Genomic DNA, 20,454 nt, shown 5'->3' with positions numbered 1-20,454 from the left:
TTGTGTTGCATGTGAGGAACCTGCTGGAAAAAGGTGGTCCGGGCGCCCGGGATGGATCCGGGCGCCCGGGACCAAAGTTTATCCCCTGCGCGACTTCGCCACATGGAGCAACCTGGTTGGCTGGCCACGTCACACTCCAGGCGCCCGGAAAGGTCCCAGGCGCCCGGAGCCTCATATAAAAGGAGGGTTGAGGTGCAGCTTCAAAATCAACAATCATCTAAGCAATCTCCTTGCGACAAGCTGCTAACGACTCAATCCAGAAGTGCTGCAACGACACCGCGATAACCCGGAGCTTCGGATTTAATCTTTTTGTTGTCGGTATAATCTTTTTACAGCTTTGAATTGTAATTAGTTTGTAATACTCTTAACGAACTTATAGTTGTTGGCCACCGAAAGCGATTAAGGATCGCAGGCCTTCGAGTAGGAGTCGTCACAGGCTCCGAACGAAGTAAATTCTCCGTGTTCTCTGTGTCTATTTTTATTCCGCTGCATTACTCAAGTTCTTATGATTCAGAGATTTCGAAAAACGAAATAGCCACGAGCGCTATTCACCCCCCCTCTAGCGCTTTCGATCCATCAATTGGTATCAGAGCGAGGTCATTTTGAATTGGTGCAACCACCATTCAAAATAATTTTTCGTGGTATTTTTTATTTTCGGAGTCGATTAGAATTTAGCCTCATAGCTAAATTCTAAGTATTTTTCGCTCGAATCGGTTTTTTTTCTCGGAATTGGTGCAACACCACCCGAGTTCGTGGTCCATTTTTTCCTTACCGCACTACTAAGCCAGGACCAAGTCCTGGGACATTTCCTTTTTGTTTTTTCGCTTTAGGTAAAACTGAAATGGCCCTTCAAGAAGGCTACAGTACTGCCCGTCCTCCGCTATTCACCGGAGACGACTTCGGGTATTGGAAAGGTCGGATGGAGGCATATCTCCAGACTCATTTCGAAGTCTGGATGATTGTCAAAACCGGATTCCAACTACCATCTGACAGCGCCGGCAAGCCACTACCGTACGAGGACTGGGACGCATCCTTAATCAAGAAAGTGGAAGCTAATGCCAAAGCAACCTGCACCCTCCAGTGTGGGCTATCAAAAGAAGAACTCAACCGCGTCGGCCCCTTCAACAGTGCCAAAGAGTTGTGGGAGAAACTAATTGAACTTCATGAAGGGACATCCGACACCAAGGTAAGTAAAAGAGATCTAATTTTTAATAAATTATTTAACATCAAATTGCAGGAAGGTGAAACAGCTACACAACTCCATGCCCGGATTCAAGATCTGCTCAATGGTCTTCATGCGATCGGACAGAAGGTAGACAACCGGGACATCATAAGGTATTCTCTAAACGCTTTCCCAAGGAACACCTTGTGGGCATCCATGGTAGATGCCTACAAGGTCTCCAAGGATTTATCTACAATTAAATTAGATGAACTGCTTGCAGAATTTGAACTTCACGAACAGACTAATGCACGCCCGACCGAGAAAGGGTTGGCTTTGGTTGCAGGAACAGAGAGATCGCGCGAATCAAGAATCAAGTGGAGAACCGAACCTGAGTCAGAAGAAGAACCAGATTCAGAAGACGACGATGAACTTACAACCGAGATAGTCAACTTAGTTAAGAAGCTCTGCAAAAAGAAGGGCTTCAACAAGAAGGATCTCAGAAAGGCCATCCAGTCTAAAGAAGCCCAACCAAGCTCAAAGGTTAAATTCGAAGTGACCTGCTATGGATGCAATCAGAAGGGTCACATCAAGGCAAATTGCCCGAACCAGAAGGATTCAAAGAAACCCAAAAGAAAGAAGGCATTGAAGGCAACATGGGACGAGTCTTCTTCCGAGGAATCCGACGACGAAGAACAAGAACAGACGAACTTTCTTGCCTTGACAGCCCGGGACTTCACCAACGGATCCGGAAGTAAGGACGAATCGGAAGCCGAGTCCAAGAAAAGCCACGGATCTGAATCCGTTTCCGAAGGGCCGAACCCCTCTGTAAGTATAAATCGTTTATATAGTTTAATTAATTATCTAATACATAAAGTAGCTAAGTCCAAGATTCGAATTAAAGCGCTTCTAAAGGAGGTAACACTCCTTAAAGAAACGCCAAACAACGAATCCTTAACTGATCAAGTTCAGACTGGAACCTCAACTCAAGTTCAAAAACTTGAGGAAGAGAATTCCAATCTGAAAAGTCAGGTAAAGGATTTAAAAACTACCCTAGAACGATTTTCCTTAGGATCCAAGAATCTTGACTTGATTCTTGGAACACAAAGGGCAATCTACAATCGAACTGGACTAGAATATAAAAAGAAATATAAATCTTACCTATCCTTAATAAACAAACCAAATAGAAAAGTGGTCCAAGCATGGGTTGCCAAATCCAACCTGATCAATCAAGTTGGACTTGGACATTATTGGGTTCCTAAGGATCAAATACATTACCTCAATAAACCTTATCAAGGCTATGATCCAGGGGGAGCTAAAACAATAAAAATTCAAAATTAATCTAAAAACTCAAAACTAAAAATTCAAAATTCTAAATTCAAAATTCGAAATTAAATTCAAAATTCTAAATTCAAAATTCAAAATTCAAAATTCTTAAATTCAAAATTCTAAATTCAAAATTCAAAATTCAAAATTCTTAAATTCAAAATTCTAAATTCAAAATTTAAAATTCAAAATTCAAAAATTCAAAATTCAAAATTCAAAATTCAAAATTCTAAAATTCAAAATTCAAAATTCAAAATTCAAAATTCGAAATTCAAAATTCTTAAATTCAAAATTCTAAATTCAAAATTCAGAATTAAAATTTAAATAGAAGGAGGGTCCATAACAGCTGGCAACTCCGAAAAATATTTACCCGACAGGATAACCGAACTTAAACTACCCGAAATGGGTAAACAAGAGTAGATTACCCGGATGGGTAAATAAGGATAGATTAAAAAGGGTTAAATTTTAACTTAAAGCACAGTACTGGTGAAGTTTTTGGATGATAGTACGTTGGGAAAACTTGGGCATCGCATGTCTAGGAAGATATGGCTTCGACCTGGTGCATTTGGCCAAGTGGAACTAACCGAAGCTACCCTTAAATGGATCCTAACTAGTTAGACCAAGGTTTAGTATTAAGCTCAATGGGTAAGACTATTTGGGAAACCTTGAAGGCATGGTTACTTTAATGAGCTCCTTGTGACTCACCATAGCCCAGAAGTTTATCCAAAGAACGCTTACTTATTGAACCCAAAGCTAAACCCGAATCTAACATAAAGTTAAACATAATCCTATAAATTGAATTAATTCATCTCACAAAATAATAGGAGCCCCTGATTGAAAACATACATCGGGTGAGATGACTAAGAAAATTTAAATATCCCTCCAAAATACTTAAATTAAAATTTAAATATTCCTCCAAAATTACTTAAACTAAATTTCAAAGCAAATTAACAGAAAATGAAAAAGATACTAAAATTAAAAGGATAAGAAGTGATCATGGAGGAGAATTTGACAATCACAACTTCACTGAATTGTGTGAAATAAATGGGTACAAACATGAATTCTCCTGCCCCAGAACCCCCCAACAAAATGGTTTAGTAGAACGTAAAAACAGAACCTTACAAGAAGCTGCTAGAACCATGTTAAACGAATATAATCTATCTAATCAATTCTGGGCTGAAGCAATTAGTACAGCATGCTACATTCAAAATAGGATCTTAATTAACAAATTTCAAAATAAAACCCCCTATGAAATTTATTAGAATAAAATTCCTAACTTAAACTATTTAAAAGTATTTGGGTGTAAAGTCTTTATTTTAAACACTAAAGATTACTTAGGAAAATTTACATAAAAAATAACCCCAGGAATATTTGTAGGGTACTCAACCACTAGTAGAGCATATAGAGTATATAACAAGAACACCCTAAAAGTAGAAGAAACAACAAATATAAAATTTGATGAAGACACTATAGATGAAACTGAAGATACAGAAAATGCTAATCCAATAAACAGAGAAGATGACGAAACTCAACCTGAACCTATTGAATGTGAAGAACAAATCACTAATTCAAATGACATACGACCAACCAGAACAAGCACAAATCACCCATCTGACCAAATATTGGGTGATCCAACTGTAGGAGTAAAAACTAGGTCATCCTATAGAAGCCAGAGTCAAATAGCCCTAATTTCAAAAATTGAACCCAAAACCATAGAAGAGGCCCTACCAGACCCAGATTGGACTATAGCAATGCAAGAAGAACTGGCCCAATTTGAAAGAAATCAGGTATGGGAATTAGTGCCTAAACCCATTGATAAAACCATAATTGACACTAAATGGGTTTTTAGAAACAAATTAAATGATCAAGGTGAAATAGTAAGAAATAAAGCCAAGTTAGTAGCCAAAGGGTTCAATCAAATAGAAGGGCTAGACTACGATGAGACCTATGCTCCTGTAGCAAGACTTGAATCCATTAGGATGCTGTTGGCCTATGCAGCACACAAAGGATTCAAGCTATTTCAAATGGATGTAAAATCTGCATTCTTAAACGGATTTATTAAAGAAGAAGTATACGTAGGTCAACCCCCAGGATTTGAGGACATAGAACATCCAAATTATGTCTTCAAATTAAAAAAGGCCCTGTACGGACTAAAACAAGCACCTAGGGCTTGGTATGAACGACTGTCCAACTATCTAATATCAAAAGAGTTTAACCAAGGTCAAATAGACCCAACCCTTTTTGTAAAAACCTTTGAAAACGACATCTTTATAGCACAAATTTACGTCGACGATATCATTTTTGGATCAACCAACTCAACATTTTTAAAAGAGTTTACCAAACTAATGGAAAATGAATTTGAAATGAGTCTAGTAGGTGAACTCAATTTCTTTTTAGGTTTACAAATTAAGCAAACAAAGGATGGAATTTATATCTATCAAACTAAATATGCTAAGGAATTAATTAGTAAATTTGGAATGGAAAATTCAAAAATCATTAATACACCAATGGCTACTAATGTTAAAATTGACTCAGACTTAGAAGGAAAACCAGTAGACTTGAAATACTATCGAAGTGTGATAGGAAGTCTACTGTACCTAACTGCAAGTCGACCAGACATCATCTTTGCAGTAGGTATGTGTGCAAGATACCAATCTTGTGCAAGAGAGTCTCACTTAACATTAGTAAAAAGAATCCTTAGATATGTTAAGGGAACCCTAAACGTAGGACTTTGGTACCCTAGATCGTGCACCCTTGATCTAACCGGCTACTCTGACTCTGACTATGCCGGGTGCAAGCTAGATAGAAAAAGCACAAGTGGTAGTTGTCAATTTTTAGGGTACTGCCTAGTAAGTTGGTCAAGTAGAAAGCAGCACTGTGTTGCCTTATCTACCACTGAAGCTGAATATATAGCACTAGGTGAATGCACATCTCAGTTACTATGGATGATGCATACCCTTAAAGACTATCAACTTGAATATCAAAAAACAAAAATCTCAATTGATAACATAAGTTCAATAAACCTAACAAAAAACCCAATTCATCACTCAAGGACTAAACATATAGAAGTAAAGCACCACTTTGTAAGGGATCATGTAGCTAAGGGTGACATTGTACTCAACTATGTTGAGTCCAAATCAAACCTAGCTGACATCTTTACAAAACCCTTACCTGAACTTGAGTTTAGTACACTTAGAAGACAAATAGGAATGTGTTGGGTAGAATAGATACTTTCAATTCAGTCTTTTTAATGTTTTTTTTTAATTCTAGGCAAAACTGATTTCTCAAAATCCCTACTTTACTAGACTTTCAAAAGTTGGATTTAGCCTAGGATTTCCCCCTAGAAATCATGTTCCCCCAGGACTCAGCCAGAGCATCTCACAAACACCTAGGTTTACCTTGATTGTGTTTGTAAAACATAGAAAGGTGTGAGATGCATAGGGTACAGCCTGGATTCAAGAATGCTTATTTCTGTGCATCAATATGAGTTTGGGCGTTAAATACATGACTAACAGTAATCAAATCAAGTCTTCCAGCCTTAGTCAAATCTAACTGGATCAATTGACTTGACTTGACTAACCAAGCGAACACTGTTGCCCTCTAGGCAATCAGCAAGTAGCTAAACGATTAGACAGTTGGTGAAGAAAATAATAGGTTTAAGCATGTCTGTACTTAAGAGATCTGATACCTGATCAAAACAAATCTTTACTCATGCTTGGACTTTAGGGCTCTGATATCTTACTAAAACAAAATGACAAGCTATTTAAAATAAGGCTATCGCTTCTCCTTTGCCTTAAGTATTCTTGAAATTCATATCAAAAGCAATTTAAAAACTTTCTCCAAATTTTCAAGTGTCCTCTATTCTGAAATTTTTTTAAAGTTATTTAAACTGAAACCATTTTGAAAAATACTAAAGTTGAAATTTTTTTTTTTAATTTTTTAAGTTTGAAAATCTTCCCTGGAAATTTTCTTTAAAACCTGAATATTTTTTTCAGAAAATCTCTGAAGCTGGAAATTTTGTTTGAAAAGTTTTGAAGTTGAAATTTTTCTTTAAAACCTGTGAAAACTTTTTGTTTGAAAACTTCTGAAGTTGAAAAATATTGTTGCATTTCACTTGCTCCTTGCCTGAATAAAACATTTTTTCTGCTAATTTCTGTCTTGAAAAATTAAGTTTTTTTAAAACCAGCTCATTTTTGATATATGGCAAAGGGGGAGAGTAGAGAAATTCAAAGAAAGAGATAAAAATAATTCAAAATCAAAGAAAGAGTAGAGAAATTCAAAGAACATATCTTAAAGGGAGCTTGTATTAAGGGGGAGCTATGTTTATACTTATCTTGCCATCACGCTTATCTTGTTTCTTATGCTTATATATAACTGCATATTTTTACTTAACATTGAATTTCGGTTGCCATTATCAAAAAGGGGGAGATTGTTGGTGCAGGAAGCATCCGACAATCGAACCTTAGTTTTGATAATGGCAAAGGATTCAAAGTTAAGTCAGTGTGTAATCTAACATGTTTGAATGAGTGCTTCAGGAAAGTCCTAGCTGCGGTTAGGCAGGTGAAAAACCCTAAGGGGCGGAAACCTTAGGTCCTAGGGGGCGGTAACCCTAGGTGGAGGAAAACCCTAAGGGGCGGTAACCTTAGGTCCTAGGAAAACCCTAAGGGGTGGTAACCTTAGGTCCTAGGGGGTGGTAACCCTAGGCGGAAAGTCCAGTCGGTCTGGAGGACCGGACTGGCATCAGGTAATCTCTCCTGAGGGGAGTAGGTGAGGACGCGTTCCCCGTAGAGGGGACAGTAGGCGTCGGGTCAACCTAGGATTTCCGGTTGGAAATCCGAAGTCTGACTCAGACAGTCCGAAGACTGTTAATTATTCGTTACTATGTTTTATCAGATTCTAACACTGTTTTGCAGGGTATTTGCTCGGACTAACCTTGTGTTGCAGGTGAGGAACCTGCTGAAAAAAGGTGGTCCGAGCGCCCGGGATGGATCCGGGCGCTCAGAACAGGTCTGGGCGCCCGGGACCAAAGTTTATCCCCTGCGCGACTTCGTCACATGGAGCAACTTGGTTGGCTGGCCATGTCACACTCCAGGCACCCGGAAAGGTCCCAGGCGCCCGGAGCCTCATATAAAAGGAGGGTTGAGGTGCAGCTTCAAAATCAACAATCATCTAAGCAATCTCCTTGCGACAAGCTGCTAACGACTCAATCCAGAAGTGATGCAACGACACCCCGACAACCCGGAGCTTCGGATTTAATATTTTTGTTGTCGGTATAATCTTTTTACAGCTTTGAATTGTAATTAGTTTGTAATACTCTTAACAAACTTATAGTTGTTGCCCACCGAAAGCGATCAAGGATCGCGGGCCTTCGAGTAGGAGTCGTCACAGGCTCCGAACGAAGTAAATTCTCCGTGTTCTCTGTGTCTATTTTTATTCCACTGCATTACTCAAGTTCTTACGATTCCGAGATTTCGAAAAACAAAATAGCCACGAGCGATATTCACCCCCCCCTCTAGCGCTTTCGATCCATCAACAAACACCACCTTGCTTAAGTCAAGGTGAAGCCTTACACGGAATAAACCAACAATCCCTGTAGCTAGTAACAACAAATAAAGGAGGGCAGAATACATTGGGAAGAAAAAAGCAGTCAGATCAGAGCAACTCTAGGTAAGTCTAGATAGTTTGTGTATCTTGCATATAGTGATTGCTAAATTGGTTTGGTTTGGTTTGCCATAAGTAAGTCGAAACAACTATGTGAATGAACTTGGTCATTGTGATTCTCAACAAAGTGTAAGTTATGTCCATCCAACTTTAACCCATTCCGACCATTCATCATGTCCAACAAATTGCAAATTCCAAATATTTTCAATTTTGTTTGATTGAGAAACCATTTTCATTCCCAAAGAAAACAAGAATCTCAATACTATTAATTAAATTGGTCTTGCTCCTGCATTTTCCCCATGTATTATCATGTTTATAAATCAGGTAACTGCTCAAAATATTTATCTAGCTCACCTCCTTTACGTGTAAATCCTAGTCTGCAGAAAACTGTCCATTAAGAAAGGAAACAATTCATGATGCTCAAAGTTAATCAGTTCATCATAATCTGACAAGTGTACGTTAGTCCTACAGAAATGTGTTTACCAGCAAATGATATATATGTTTGAACATCTCAAAATCTTAAGATGTTGAAAAACATTTCATGCATTCCAGTATAAGAATAATAATAAAATAGAGATGTTCTACCTAGATGCCCTACACACTAAAGTTTTAATAATCATGATGTTTCCAGGGGCATATCTGTTAGGATCAGATTATGTAATCTGCATCATATGCAAATACTTTCCGAATAGATCAAGTCATTGTATGATTTTAAATACCTAGTCATAAATATAGTCTTGTATGCATTCTGCCCACTAGGAACGCACTTCATCAATTTCTTCTTTAGAGTACTGGGGTTTGATGAACTGTGAACAAAGACATAAATTAGATTAGTAAAAAACAATCAAAAGATGATAAGTGCAAAATGATAAACACACAAATATTTGAGAAGATTGAGAATTGAATGTCAAATATTACTATTGATCGAAGTGAATCTCTCTCGATAGTTGTCAATTCTTCAATAATATCTCTCATATATCTCATCACATAAAAACCACACTGTTTCGCATCTGGTTGGCGAGGACCCTATGTTAAAAACAAATTGTAAATGTCTAATATACATGTTTAATTGTTTATAATTTAATCATAAGTAGACATGCATACCTTTACTACTTCCCATGTAACATGTTTTTCCCCTTTTTTTGCCTTGTTTGAATTAAACAATCTTATGCTCCTTTATACATCAATAAGAATGGACATATGAGAGTTTTACTGATTAAAAAAATGCTTAATAAAATTAAAAAATGTACTCACATATCTACTACGTATTTCCAATCCTCGTCACGAATGTGATGACTAAGCGAATCCAACAAATAAACTGTCTCCTTATATGGATCAATGACAGTGAGAATCCAATGATAACTATGCACAAATCACATAATTATTGCATGCATATTTCTCGAAACAATAAATTAAAACTGATATTATAAGTCTTACTTACCCAACATTATGTGGCACCAAAACAAGTTGATTTCTTGATGCTTGACTCAACTTATCTGCCAAAACACTAGCTCTTTCATTCAACTGCTCGAATTTGCTGTTTTTGTCCAGTCGAGTCACACATGGCACATATGGGATAATGTGTGGATTCACAAATCTGATTTTGTAGACATTGTTATATGTTTTCAGCTTTTTATAAAGATGCCTACCATTTCAAAATGAAGAATGTTACAATGCTAAATTAATCAAGTTTATACAATTTATATGGTAAACAAATAGAATAAGAAGACTTACCACATGTAAATTACTATACAATTTGCAGTTATGGGATCCAAATGATAAAAAGGAATGTTATCTTCAAGGTGCACAAGGATTTCATATTGATCGTCAAAGAAACCCTCCTCACAAATCATTGATATATTTGTTTCATCATTTAGAGCACGGTTACAATAACAATACAGTAGATGCAATGACCTTGGCACACTTGATGAAATAATTGGGTTATTTCTTTGGACAACACTTCTTTTCCTTTGAGGATTCTAAAAATTACAAATGTACACATGTTAGGTGCAACACTAATCTTTGTTGGACAATTTAACTATAAATATAATATGACATTTACCTCATCTTGCATAACTACCAAGTTAGTCGGCAATCCCACATGTGTTCCAATAGCATCACCAATTGTATCACATTGATTTGGAATTGGACATGGCAATTGTGCTAATTCATCCACAGCCTTATCAATGGAGACATGCATACAATTAATGGGTAATGGAACACCATGAAGTAATTTACCAACCGCATTGACATGAACAATTATACCATAGGCAACAATATTGCTTTTAGAACCCAATGTCAATGCAACCGGTTTACCCTAGAAGATAAGTAATCATGTTATAAATTGATGCAACTCATAGTTTCAATAATACTAAATATTATAATGACAACTAAATATATACCTGGAAGAAATCATCATTGTTCAAAATTTGCATGTCATCATCATCCAAAGTTTCAATATTTGGGACACACTTTTCAATTTTGATATTTTCGTCACTCATGGGATGCAACTTTACTGAGCAACTACCTTTTTCATCCGTATCTAAGTCGCATGCACCCTTTCTGAACATTGCTTCAAGTTTCTGTATGTGTTCATCTTGATTTGATATGCGTGCATTTTGTTGTGAGATTAATATCTTTGCCTCCATTAACTCTTTTTGTTGAAGGATAAACTGCTCATCAACAAGGTGTTTCTGCACTATGCTGCCAACATTAAAATAGAATGTTGGAGTGACATGGCCTCCAACACCCCTCACACGCCCAGAATGCTCCTCAGATGGAAGTACTTTTGAAAGGATATCCGTGTTTGCCTCTTCTAAGTGCAACTTACCCTCCCGTTTTTTTGCACATAATCATCCTGTCATGCAAAAGAAAACAAAATAATTACTGGTACAAAATTAATCTCTTCATCATCACATAATTCATCTCCCTATAATCAAAATGTATAATATATACAACTTTATAAATCACATTAATAGATTTAGTAAGAATAAAATATAGGCAGATTCTAGATCATATTTATCGAATTAAGCAGAAATACTTACTATTTCATCTGCAAAACGAGCATAACCTTTACGGGCAAGCCGATGTGGGTATACATTCTGCTTTCTTCTATTCTTTTGCTCATCACTTACTTTCTAGTTAATTGAACATTCCTCATATATACCAACTTTAAAACTAAAACAGTGGTTTGTGATCAACTCAATTGAAAATAGCAAATTATAATCCTTACCTTGAAGTCGTCCGACATGCGACTGATTACAAACGCACTCCAATCATCTCGTGTAATACCATACCCAATTGGTGGTTCTTTCAACTCTTCCAGTTTAGCAAGCTTGCTAAAATTAAACTTATGAGTGAGGAGAGCTTTATATTGCCGCCACTTATTATTTGCCGAATTCAATCACCCCTTTTTCCATCTGGGGTCAACATTGTAACTCAACTATAAAAAATATTAACCCATTACATTAAATAGATCATAAACATATATAAGGTAATTAAAATTTTCAAAAGAAATTTAACTTACATTAACTGATTCCCATATTAAATCCTTAACGCCACTTGGAACTTGCTTCCATGACTTGTAACTTATCCTAACCTTTTCCCGAGCGAGAATGCCGATATAACTTTGCATTTCACTAGCAAAGTCTCCTATTGGTTGTCCAAATTTATTGAATTTTATATCCTTTCTAATTCCGTGGGCCCTTTGCCTAACCAGCTTATCTAAACGAGTGCGACCTCTTGAAGTTCTTGTTGTTTCGGTCTCTTGAGATTCCATTACTGTACCAGAATTTCCAAAATTTCTAGAATTTCCAGAATTTGCATAATTTGCCATATTACCTTCTTTGGTTCCTACAATATTTCCATCTACCTGAATTCCCTTTCTTGTACTCTTTTTTCCACGAGATGTCATAGTTTCCACAAAGCAATGAAGAGATACAATTCCAGAATCTTGTTAAGTTCTTCAATGATGCAATTCCTGCATTATGCATTGACAACTTGTTAGCCATTCATAAAATTACACTATGCAATGCATTGGTAAATAAAGTACAGTAGTTTTCCATTTGCATCATACATCAATGTCATTCAAAATGCTACTCATACAAGAACCATAATAAAAAAAAAGGAACATGTTCCATCACTTATTTATTGATAACCCAAGTCCCATCACAATCTTCACGGCTATATGGTGGTTCTTTCTCATCTATTCCATCAACATCCATTGATAGAAACCCTCTTGTAAAACATTGGTAGTGGATTACATCATTTTCCAACTCATCATCATTTATATATTCAATGTTCTCCCTAGTAGGTGTTGCAAGTACAACATGCCATGTAGGCTCTTGAGGATCTTCAATGTAAAATACTTGCTTTGCTTGACTGGCCAATATAAAAGGGTCAGATTTGAATCTAATTCTCTTGAGATTTACCAGCGTGAAACCAAGATCATCAAATTTAATACCATTATTATTCTCAACCCAATTACATTTAAACATTGGAACTTGAAACTTTTGATAATCAAGTTCCCATATTTCTTGAATGACTCCATAAAAAATCATGTCTGACACAACTGGATTTTTGTCCTTTGAACTAGCAACTTGCATTGTCTTTGCGATTAAGCTTACTCCGGAGTTTTGAACAACTCGTATATCATCACACTCTTTTGTATGATAAGTAACCCCATCAATCAAATAACTAGAATACTTTAACACTTGATTGCTAGGTCCGCGCGCTATCCACTTCAATCTTTATGATATTTGACTAGTGGAATGGCAAACTGCACTTGCAACCTATATTTCACAATATGATAAAATTTGAACTTAGCTTTGAAAAAACCTATATTTCAAAACTTATGAAACTTACACGATCACGTAACCAGTTAATAAATGATCGGTTATGCTCATCTTGTAGCCACCTTTTGGACTTAGCCTTATGAGGAAATTTTGCATTCAAAAATGTCATGTGCTTCCTGATGAAATGATTAGGGATAAGTTAACCATTTGAATATAAGAAAAGTTCAAGAAAGTATTAATAAGTTAGAGAAATTACTCGATATAAGGATCAACATCATCATCATTTTCTAATACATAACGATGTGCTTGATGCAACTCATCATGACTAGGGGAGTGAATTACTGAACCAGATAGAGGCTTTATGAGTTGTACTCTTCGATGCCTTGATGGGATCCCAATTGTATGCACACTAGACAAGTAGTCTGAGCAAAATTCCACAGCCTCTTCAGCAATATAACTTTCGGCTATACATCCTTCAGGTCGATTGCGATTTCGCACATAGCCTTTCAAGATCTTCATGAATCTTTCAAATGGGTACATATGCCTATACCATACCGGTCCACATAATTTCACCTCCCGCACAAGATGGATAGTTAAATGAATCATAATATCAAAAAAAGATGGGGGGAAATATTTTTCAAGTAAACACAATAGCATCACAATCTCTCTTTGCAAATCATCCAACTTTGAGACATCTATCACTTTATTATATACCACATTGAAAAATCCACACAACCGAATGATAGTATCTCTAACATGTTTAGGCAAGACACCACGGATAGCCACTGGAAGCAATTGTTGCATCAAAGTGTGATAGTCATGTGACTTAAGGCCAACAAGTTTCAAGTCCTTCATCGACACAAGGTTTTTAACATTGGATGAGTAACCTGTTGGGACCTTTATTCCTAACAAAGAATTGCAAATTTTTTTTTCTCAGCCTTACTTAGTGTAAAACACGATGCTGGCAAATATGTTTTATTCTCCCCCATCTTTGGTGCCAAATCAGTTCTCACATTCATCTCCATAAGGTCTAGTCTTGCTGCTACTCCATCCTTTGTTTTTCCTGGAATGTCAAGTAACGTACCAATGAGACTTTCACAAATATTTTTTTCAATGTGCATCACATCAAGAACATGTCGAACATGTAGATGTTTCCAATACTCAAGTTCAAAGAATATAGATTCCTTTTTCCAGCATGATTTTTCATCAACATCCTTTAACTGAAGCTTCCCACTCATTTTTCCCAAACAATAATTAATACTTTCAACTCTTTTTAATACTTCATGGCCAGTTAATGGTTTTGGTGCAAGGTTAAACTCTTGATTCCCGTTAAATGCTTTCTTTTGCCTTCGATAAGGATGACTTCTAGGAAAAAACCTTCTATGGCCAGTATATGACATTTTTTTACTATGCTTTAACCTTATTGAATATGTTTCTTCACCGCATATTGGACATGCATGATATCCTTTCACAACACACCTGACATGTTCCCATATGCAGGAAAATCATTGATTGTCCATAGTAAAACAGCTCTAAGCAAGAAATTTTCCTCTCGATATGCATCATATGTATCAACACCTATATCCCATAAGCATTTTAGGTCATCAATTAAAGGTGCTAAGTAGACATCAATATCATTCCCCGGTTGTTTGGGACCAGAAATCATCATAGTGAGCATCATAAATTTTCTCTTCATACATAACATTGGAGGAAAGTTGTAAGTGATCATAACAATTGGCCAACAACTATATGCAGAACTCATCGTACTATGGGGATTAATCCCTTCTGCTGATATGGCCAATCTTAGATTTCTTGGCTCAGAAGCAAAATCAGGCCAGTTGTGATCCACCAATTTCCAAGAGGGTGAATCAGCCGGATGACGCAAGTATCCATCACGAATTCTTTTATCAGCATGCCAAGTTAACTCCTTAGATATCTCCTTGTTCTTAAACCATCTTTGAAATCTTGGAATAGGTGGGAAGTACCAAAGGACTTTTGCTGGAACTCCTTCATTTATTGTATGTTTTTTCCCAACTTCCACCGTGACATCCCGCAAATAGGGCAACTGGTAAAATCCTCATACTCCTTTCGGTATAAGATACAATCATTAGGGCAAGCATGAATTTTCACGTAATCCATCCCTAATGCAGATAAGCTTTTCTTTGCATCATACAAAGATAAAGGTAATTCATTGTTATCTGGAAGCATTTCCCTGATCAAACTAAGTATGTCAGTGAAACTTTTATCACTCCAACTATATTTTGCCTTCAAGTTATATAATTTGACAAGTGAAGATAACTTTGTAAATTTAGTACATCCTGGATATAAAGGTTTCTCAGCATCTTCAAGTAGCTTATGGAATTGTTTTGGATTCTCAGCATAACTATCATATGCAGCATGTACCAAATCAATAGGTTCCTCGACAAAAGATTTGTGTTCATCTTGGCCTACTCGATCATTCATTGAGTTCCCGATCTTAGATTTTTCCCCATGCCAAATCCATGTATGATATGTTAAATCCATACCATTACAACACAAATGTGCTCTTATAGTGTCAACATCTTTCGTCTTTAGATTACCACATCTTGCACATGGGCAAGGTATTGCATTCGGATCTATAGCGTTTTGTGTTGCAAAGTGCAAGAAAGACTCTACCCCAACCTCATATTCATGTGATAGCCTATTCTTTGACATCCAATCTTTATCCATTACTCATACAACTAAGCAGCTAATAATGAGTCAAATCCTTCAAAACAATTGTAAGAATAACATTAAATTAGCAATGCTACAAACAACACAAAATTAATCTAGTGAATTATGCTGGAATATATATATTAAATTTCATTTAATTATTAAGGTAAATACAGCTAAATTAATATTAAATGTGACAACTATGAATCAATTATTTTAAACATTAAGCATGTAGTAGAGATAAGAGAAGTATACTTTGAAGAGAGACAAGCTAGAAGAATTGTAAAGAAGAGACCAGGATAACATGATTTAGCAAAAAAAACTTCTAGTTGCAGATCATGCTTGTATGGATTGACAAGTTATATGGAACCATGTTTTCCTTCTTTATTGGCATCATATCAAACGTATTGTGATTTCTTATTAATTGTCGGACAACTTCTTACCTAAGGAAAACTTGAACAAGAAGTAGTGCAAGCTCTTGTTTTAAATTGGGAAATTTAAAACCAGAAGTAGCGTGTTTAAATGCATCGCTAGTATATTCGTTTTCCTCATCTCCTTTTTAGTTGAGCTTCTCTTGTTTTAAAAAAAATAACTTGTGTTCAAATATTGCTCCTGGTAGCATGATGTTTCTGATATATTTTGATTTCCAAATTGTGTCTTTTAGCTTTTAATTTCCATTATCACTACAGGTACCAGATGTCTCCCTGTTTTAGTTGCTGCATATGGTCCACAGCTAACCAAATCAAGGGACTCACATGAGTTCCTGATCTGCCCCTGAAACTGAAAATGCAGACTTGCCTATAAAATTCTGAAGACATTCATGGAGACATTACAAGGTCCATCTCCATTGATTGGTATCAAGATAATTTGTTCAATTCACATAAGTGAAACAACTACTATGATATACTTTACCAAAGTAGGGAAATAAAAACCTTTTTGTATGTTGTTTACAAACTCCATATAACAATGCATCATTTTTTCTAAACCCTTCTAAGAAGATGAAAAAAATACTATAAACCCTTCTAAAATGATGAAAGAGTTTTTCCAGCCATACCTGAGTTATATCAGTGTAACTATGGATTCACCCCATTTGAAAAGGGAACGAAGGTGGCTTGTTCAGATGTTCAGCGGAAGAGGGTTAGTCTGAGAGGAGTTCGAAGGAGAGGTTCAAGGAGAGGGGTTCGTCGGAGATGTTCAGTGAGAGAGGTTTAGCCAGAGAGGAGTTTTGAGGAGAGGGATTCGTGCAAAGGGGTGGAAGGCAAAAACGTGTGAGGAGTGGAGAAGATTGTGTGAGGAGATCGGGAAGAGGAGATTGTGTGAGGAGAGGGAACGTGAAGAAATCGCGGGATGAGGAGAGGAGAAAGACACAGTTGTCTAGGGTTCCCGAAGAGATCGCGGGATGAGGGAGGGAAAACACGCGCCAAAATATATTTCGGAGAGGGGAAGACATTAAACAAGGGCAATGGAATAAAAGAATTAGGTTTACAACGGTTTAAAAACCGTTGTAAAATGTGTAATCCTCTAAAAAATGCGCTTAAAAACAACGGTTTTAGGAAACCGTTGTAAAATGTGTTGTTGATTATAAAACAATTTGTTCAACGACAACGGTTTTTACAAAAATCGTTGTCTTTTGTTTTTCTTTAGAGCTAAAAGACAACGGTTTTGTCAAAAATCGTTGTCTTTTGTCAAATTAACAACAGTTCCCTCAAAAATCGTTGTCTTTATAGTGTTGTCTTTTAACAAATTTGTTGTAGTGTTAATTAAAGGGTAACATATTTATTACAATGGGATAGAGATTAATTTTCAATAGGTGCATGTTTTAAGGGAAAAACTCTTCCCACTCCTAAGTCTTTATTATCCATTATAAGTTGATCCTATAATTTATCTTTTTTTATATAATTTTTTATATAATTTAAGGACATTATGTGAAGAGCCTGAACTGAGCATGATCATTTTGCGACAACTACATGAATCTAATTGATTTGAGTTTTTTTTTTATGAAACATTTTTTAAAAAAAATAACATAGGTTTGGTATTAAAAAGAAAAAAGAAATGCTATTTTGTCTTTTCCCTTTATATTATTGAACTATATGCCCTTTGGATATGTAAATTTCCTACAACTTGGCTGGAATTTTCCAGTCATAAATTGTTCTTGTCCACTCGATGAATCAAATAGAAAGTAAAACAAGATCAATTTATGCTTAAATGAAAAAAAAAAAAAAATTCTTTCACTGTCCCATCACCGTTCTTTCATTTCTTTCTCTTCTCTAGCTTTGTAGTGGTTTCTTCTTCTTCTGGCTTTCCCTCTTCAAACTGATGATGCTTAGCCAAACTCCAAGCGATCACGTCTTCTACTTTGCCAGCGGACTTGTGAAAATTCCAAGTCAATAATCCATTACTGCACTCACAGGTTGCTGTCCGGAGACAATTATATTCCTTACCATCGATGGTGATTCCAAAGCCAGACTCACAAGAAACTTAATTTGGTCGGCTCTATTCAAAAGCACAATTTGCAGCTCTGCAGGTTCTTTTCAGTTTCTTTAACATGAAAGCCTTAATTTTCTTGCGTGAACTAATCAGTTTCTGCAGTAGAGTCATCAGGGTGGAAGCTTCATCAGTTGTACATTTCGAAACAACTGGGTCACTTCCATTGAAACAGGCGACGACTGTCCTTATTCTTTCTTGTCAAGTTCCTCGAGACGTCATGCTCATTGACTAATATAAACACAAGTGACTTTGGAGTAAAAGTCAGAATGAGAGCTTTGGAGATCAACATTATCTTCTCATCTTTACTTCTGTATGATCAAACCATAATCTTGTGGAAAATATTCTTGATTAATTAGGTTGTCAGCAATTAATATATGCATGAGAAAAACACTTGCCTTTTGATGGAATTAAGGACTTAACATTGAAAATTAAATTTTATTTCAAGTAATGATACAGTAGATCTCCATGCTTCTTTGTCATGGATTTTAACTTCATGTTCTTACTGAGTTAGCTTCCTCTCCATCACTATTTCCATCAGAGAACTCAGTCACACAGCTAGAATCCATGGAGGAGGAGGATAAAGATGGTCTTAGGTTTCTGTTTCTCACCAAATCCTTCAAATTAGTATCCTCATTTATGATTCCACCATGTTCATCACCGTTCTCCATCTCAGCTGTTCTTTTCCTTCTGAAAATCCGACAGAGCACCCAATCGCCTTTCGGAACCACACAATTCTGCAATTTGATCATCAGAATTATTTCTTCCTGAGCTACTTGTTCAGAAGAAATAGTAAGATTTAATTTACAGAGAACTAAAAGCTCACATGAGTGGAGTGATTCCTTTGAGGAACAAGATGGTACTCGTGCATGATCCAGTCAGTTCTAGTCTGCGGCTTTCTGTGGTAGAACACCAAAACCTTCTTCATCCCCACCGCCTGGTTGCACTGAGAAGCCATCACCTGCTTCTCCTTCCCCTCTGATTTCCAGTAACCCAATCCCGCAGGGCGGCTCGATCGGCCATGGCTTGAATATTTAACATCTGTGAGACTGAAAAAGTACTTCACCTCCTTGCATCCTCCTATGGCATTAATCTGAGAATTAAATCCATGAAAAGAGAAACAAAACAAAAAGAAAAAAAAACTCCTTTTTGTTAGAATTTCTAGAATAGGAGGTAGCTAACCAGGAAGGTCCCAGGGATCATAGTTCCTGAGATTGATGATCTCAGGGATGATTGAGGCCGGCAAGGGACAGGAGTTTATCTTCCTTTTCAGGTATTGAACCACGAGTTCTTCATCAGTCGGGTCGAACCTAAACCCAGGGGGCAGCCTTAACACACTGCCATGCCTTGCAAAAACTGGCTTTTCCATACTGAAACCAAAGGAATTAAATTCCTCTCCTCTTTGTGCTTGAAGTACTTTTACCGATCGAAGAGGAGTAGTTGTGCTTCAAAGCAGGGAGAGGTGGAGGAAGTCTTATAGCAAAAGGTGAGTAAGGTGACGTGGTCCAGACTCAAAGGTTTGACGTGTTGATGCTACTAAGCGATTGAAGAATCTATAGCTCTTGGAAATGTCAAAGGGAGAAACGAAGAAACAACAAGGTAGAATCTCAAACTCTTTGATTAGATACTTTTTAAGAGACTTTTCTTTGGTAATTAAATTATGTATACTGATTCACAGGGTCATCCAATCTATTCATCTCTCGTTCTTTTGCTAAAACTAAAGATGAACTAGTGGCAGAAGCAAGAAGAAGAAGAAGAAGAAGAAGAGCAGGGCATGTGGGCAAGGCATGTTTGGTAGTCCTCCAAATCCTCGAATGACCTTTAGGGAAGGGAAATGGAGCCAATTTGGGTGGCGGTGGGGATGTAACATGGACCACACCAGTGCACAGAGTCATTTGGCATTCAAGATCCATTAGTTTAACTGTGCTCCACAGCTTCTTCTGTTCTTGTTGCTTCTACTTCACACCTTTCAGCACTGAATAGCTCAGTTTGTGGAGGTGCCATGCTTCCACAGGGATAAACTGTAACCTGCCTAGTTCAACATGATAAACTAACTTAGGATCACAAGCTGTTTCACACCTTCAACTGTGTCACAAAAGTCTCTCAATCATTGAGCCATACCTCTGTTTCTGAAAGTTAGGGCTCCATCAGGCCAAAAGGGACTCTGATCTCATGGAGATGTCAAAGCCCACTCTTAACACGAGATTAAGGCGATGAGGTTCTGATTGATTGGAGTTGCATAATTTTTGTTTGTTTCTGCGCTGTTTTCGTATGATTACGATCAGCTCAGATTTTGGGGAGATGATGTGTGTTGTGCCATAAGACATCAGTTGGAGTTAA

General features: G+C 36.8%; 1 protein-coding gene across 1 annotated transcript; it reads right to left on the bottom strand.

Annotated features, from left to right (window-relative positions):
* Positions 1-18,446: 18,446 nt before the first annotated feature.
* Positions 18,447-19,561, bottom strand: LOC121980580 (NAC domain-containing protein 83-like). The gene is made up of 3 exons (XM_042532676.1): positions 19,297-19,561; positions 18,941-19,194; positions 18,447-18,851 (listed from the first exon to the last, which is right to left on the bottom strand). Exons 1-3 carry the CDS (start codon positions 19,481-19,483, stop codon positions 18,609-18,611), a joined length of 684 nt encoding a protein of 227 aa, XP_042388610.1. The 5' UTR covers positions 19,484-19,561; the 3' UTR covers positions 18,447-18,608.
* Positions 19,562-20,454: the final 893 nt, after the last annotated feature.

This window comes from Zingiber officinale, chromosome 5A (assembly GCF_018446385.1).
Source record: "Zingiber officinale cultivar Zhangliang chromosome 5A, Zo_v1.1, whole genome shotgun sequence".
Classification (NCBI taxonomy): Eukaryota; Viridiplantae; Streptophyta; class Magnoliopsida; order Zingiberales; family Zingiberaceae; genus Zingiber; species Zingiber officinale.
Note: the sequence above shows the minus strand (reverse complement) of the source record. Positions and strands in the feature narration are given on the sequence as shown.

What these genes read in the sequence shown, in the direction of transcription:
- LOC121980580 (XM_042532676.1), bottom strand. Translation starts at nt 19,483, where the DNA reads ATGGAAAAGCCAGTTTTTGCAAGGCATGGCAGTGTGTTAAGGCTGCCC. An exon ending in TGATCCCTGGGACCTTCCTG is followed by an intron (nt 19,195 to 19,296) that starts GTTAGCTACCTC and finishes TTAATGCCATAG; the next exon opens with GAGGATGCAAGGAGGTGAAG. An exon ending in AAAGGAATCACTCCACTCAT is followed by an intron (nt 18,852 to 18,940) that starts GTGAGCTTTTAG and finishes ATCAAATTGCAG; the next exon opens with AATTGTGTGGTTCCGAAAGG.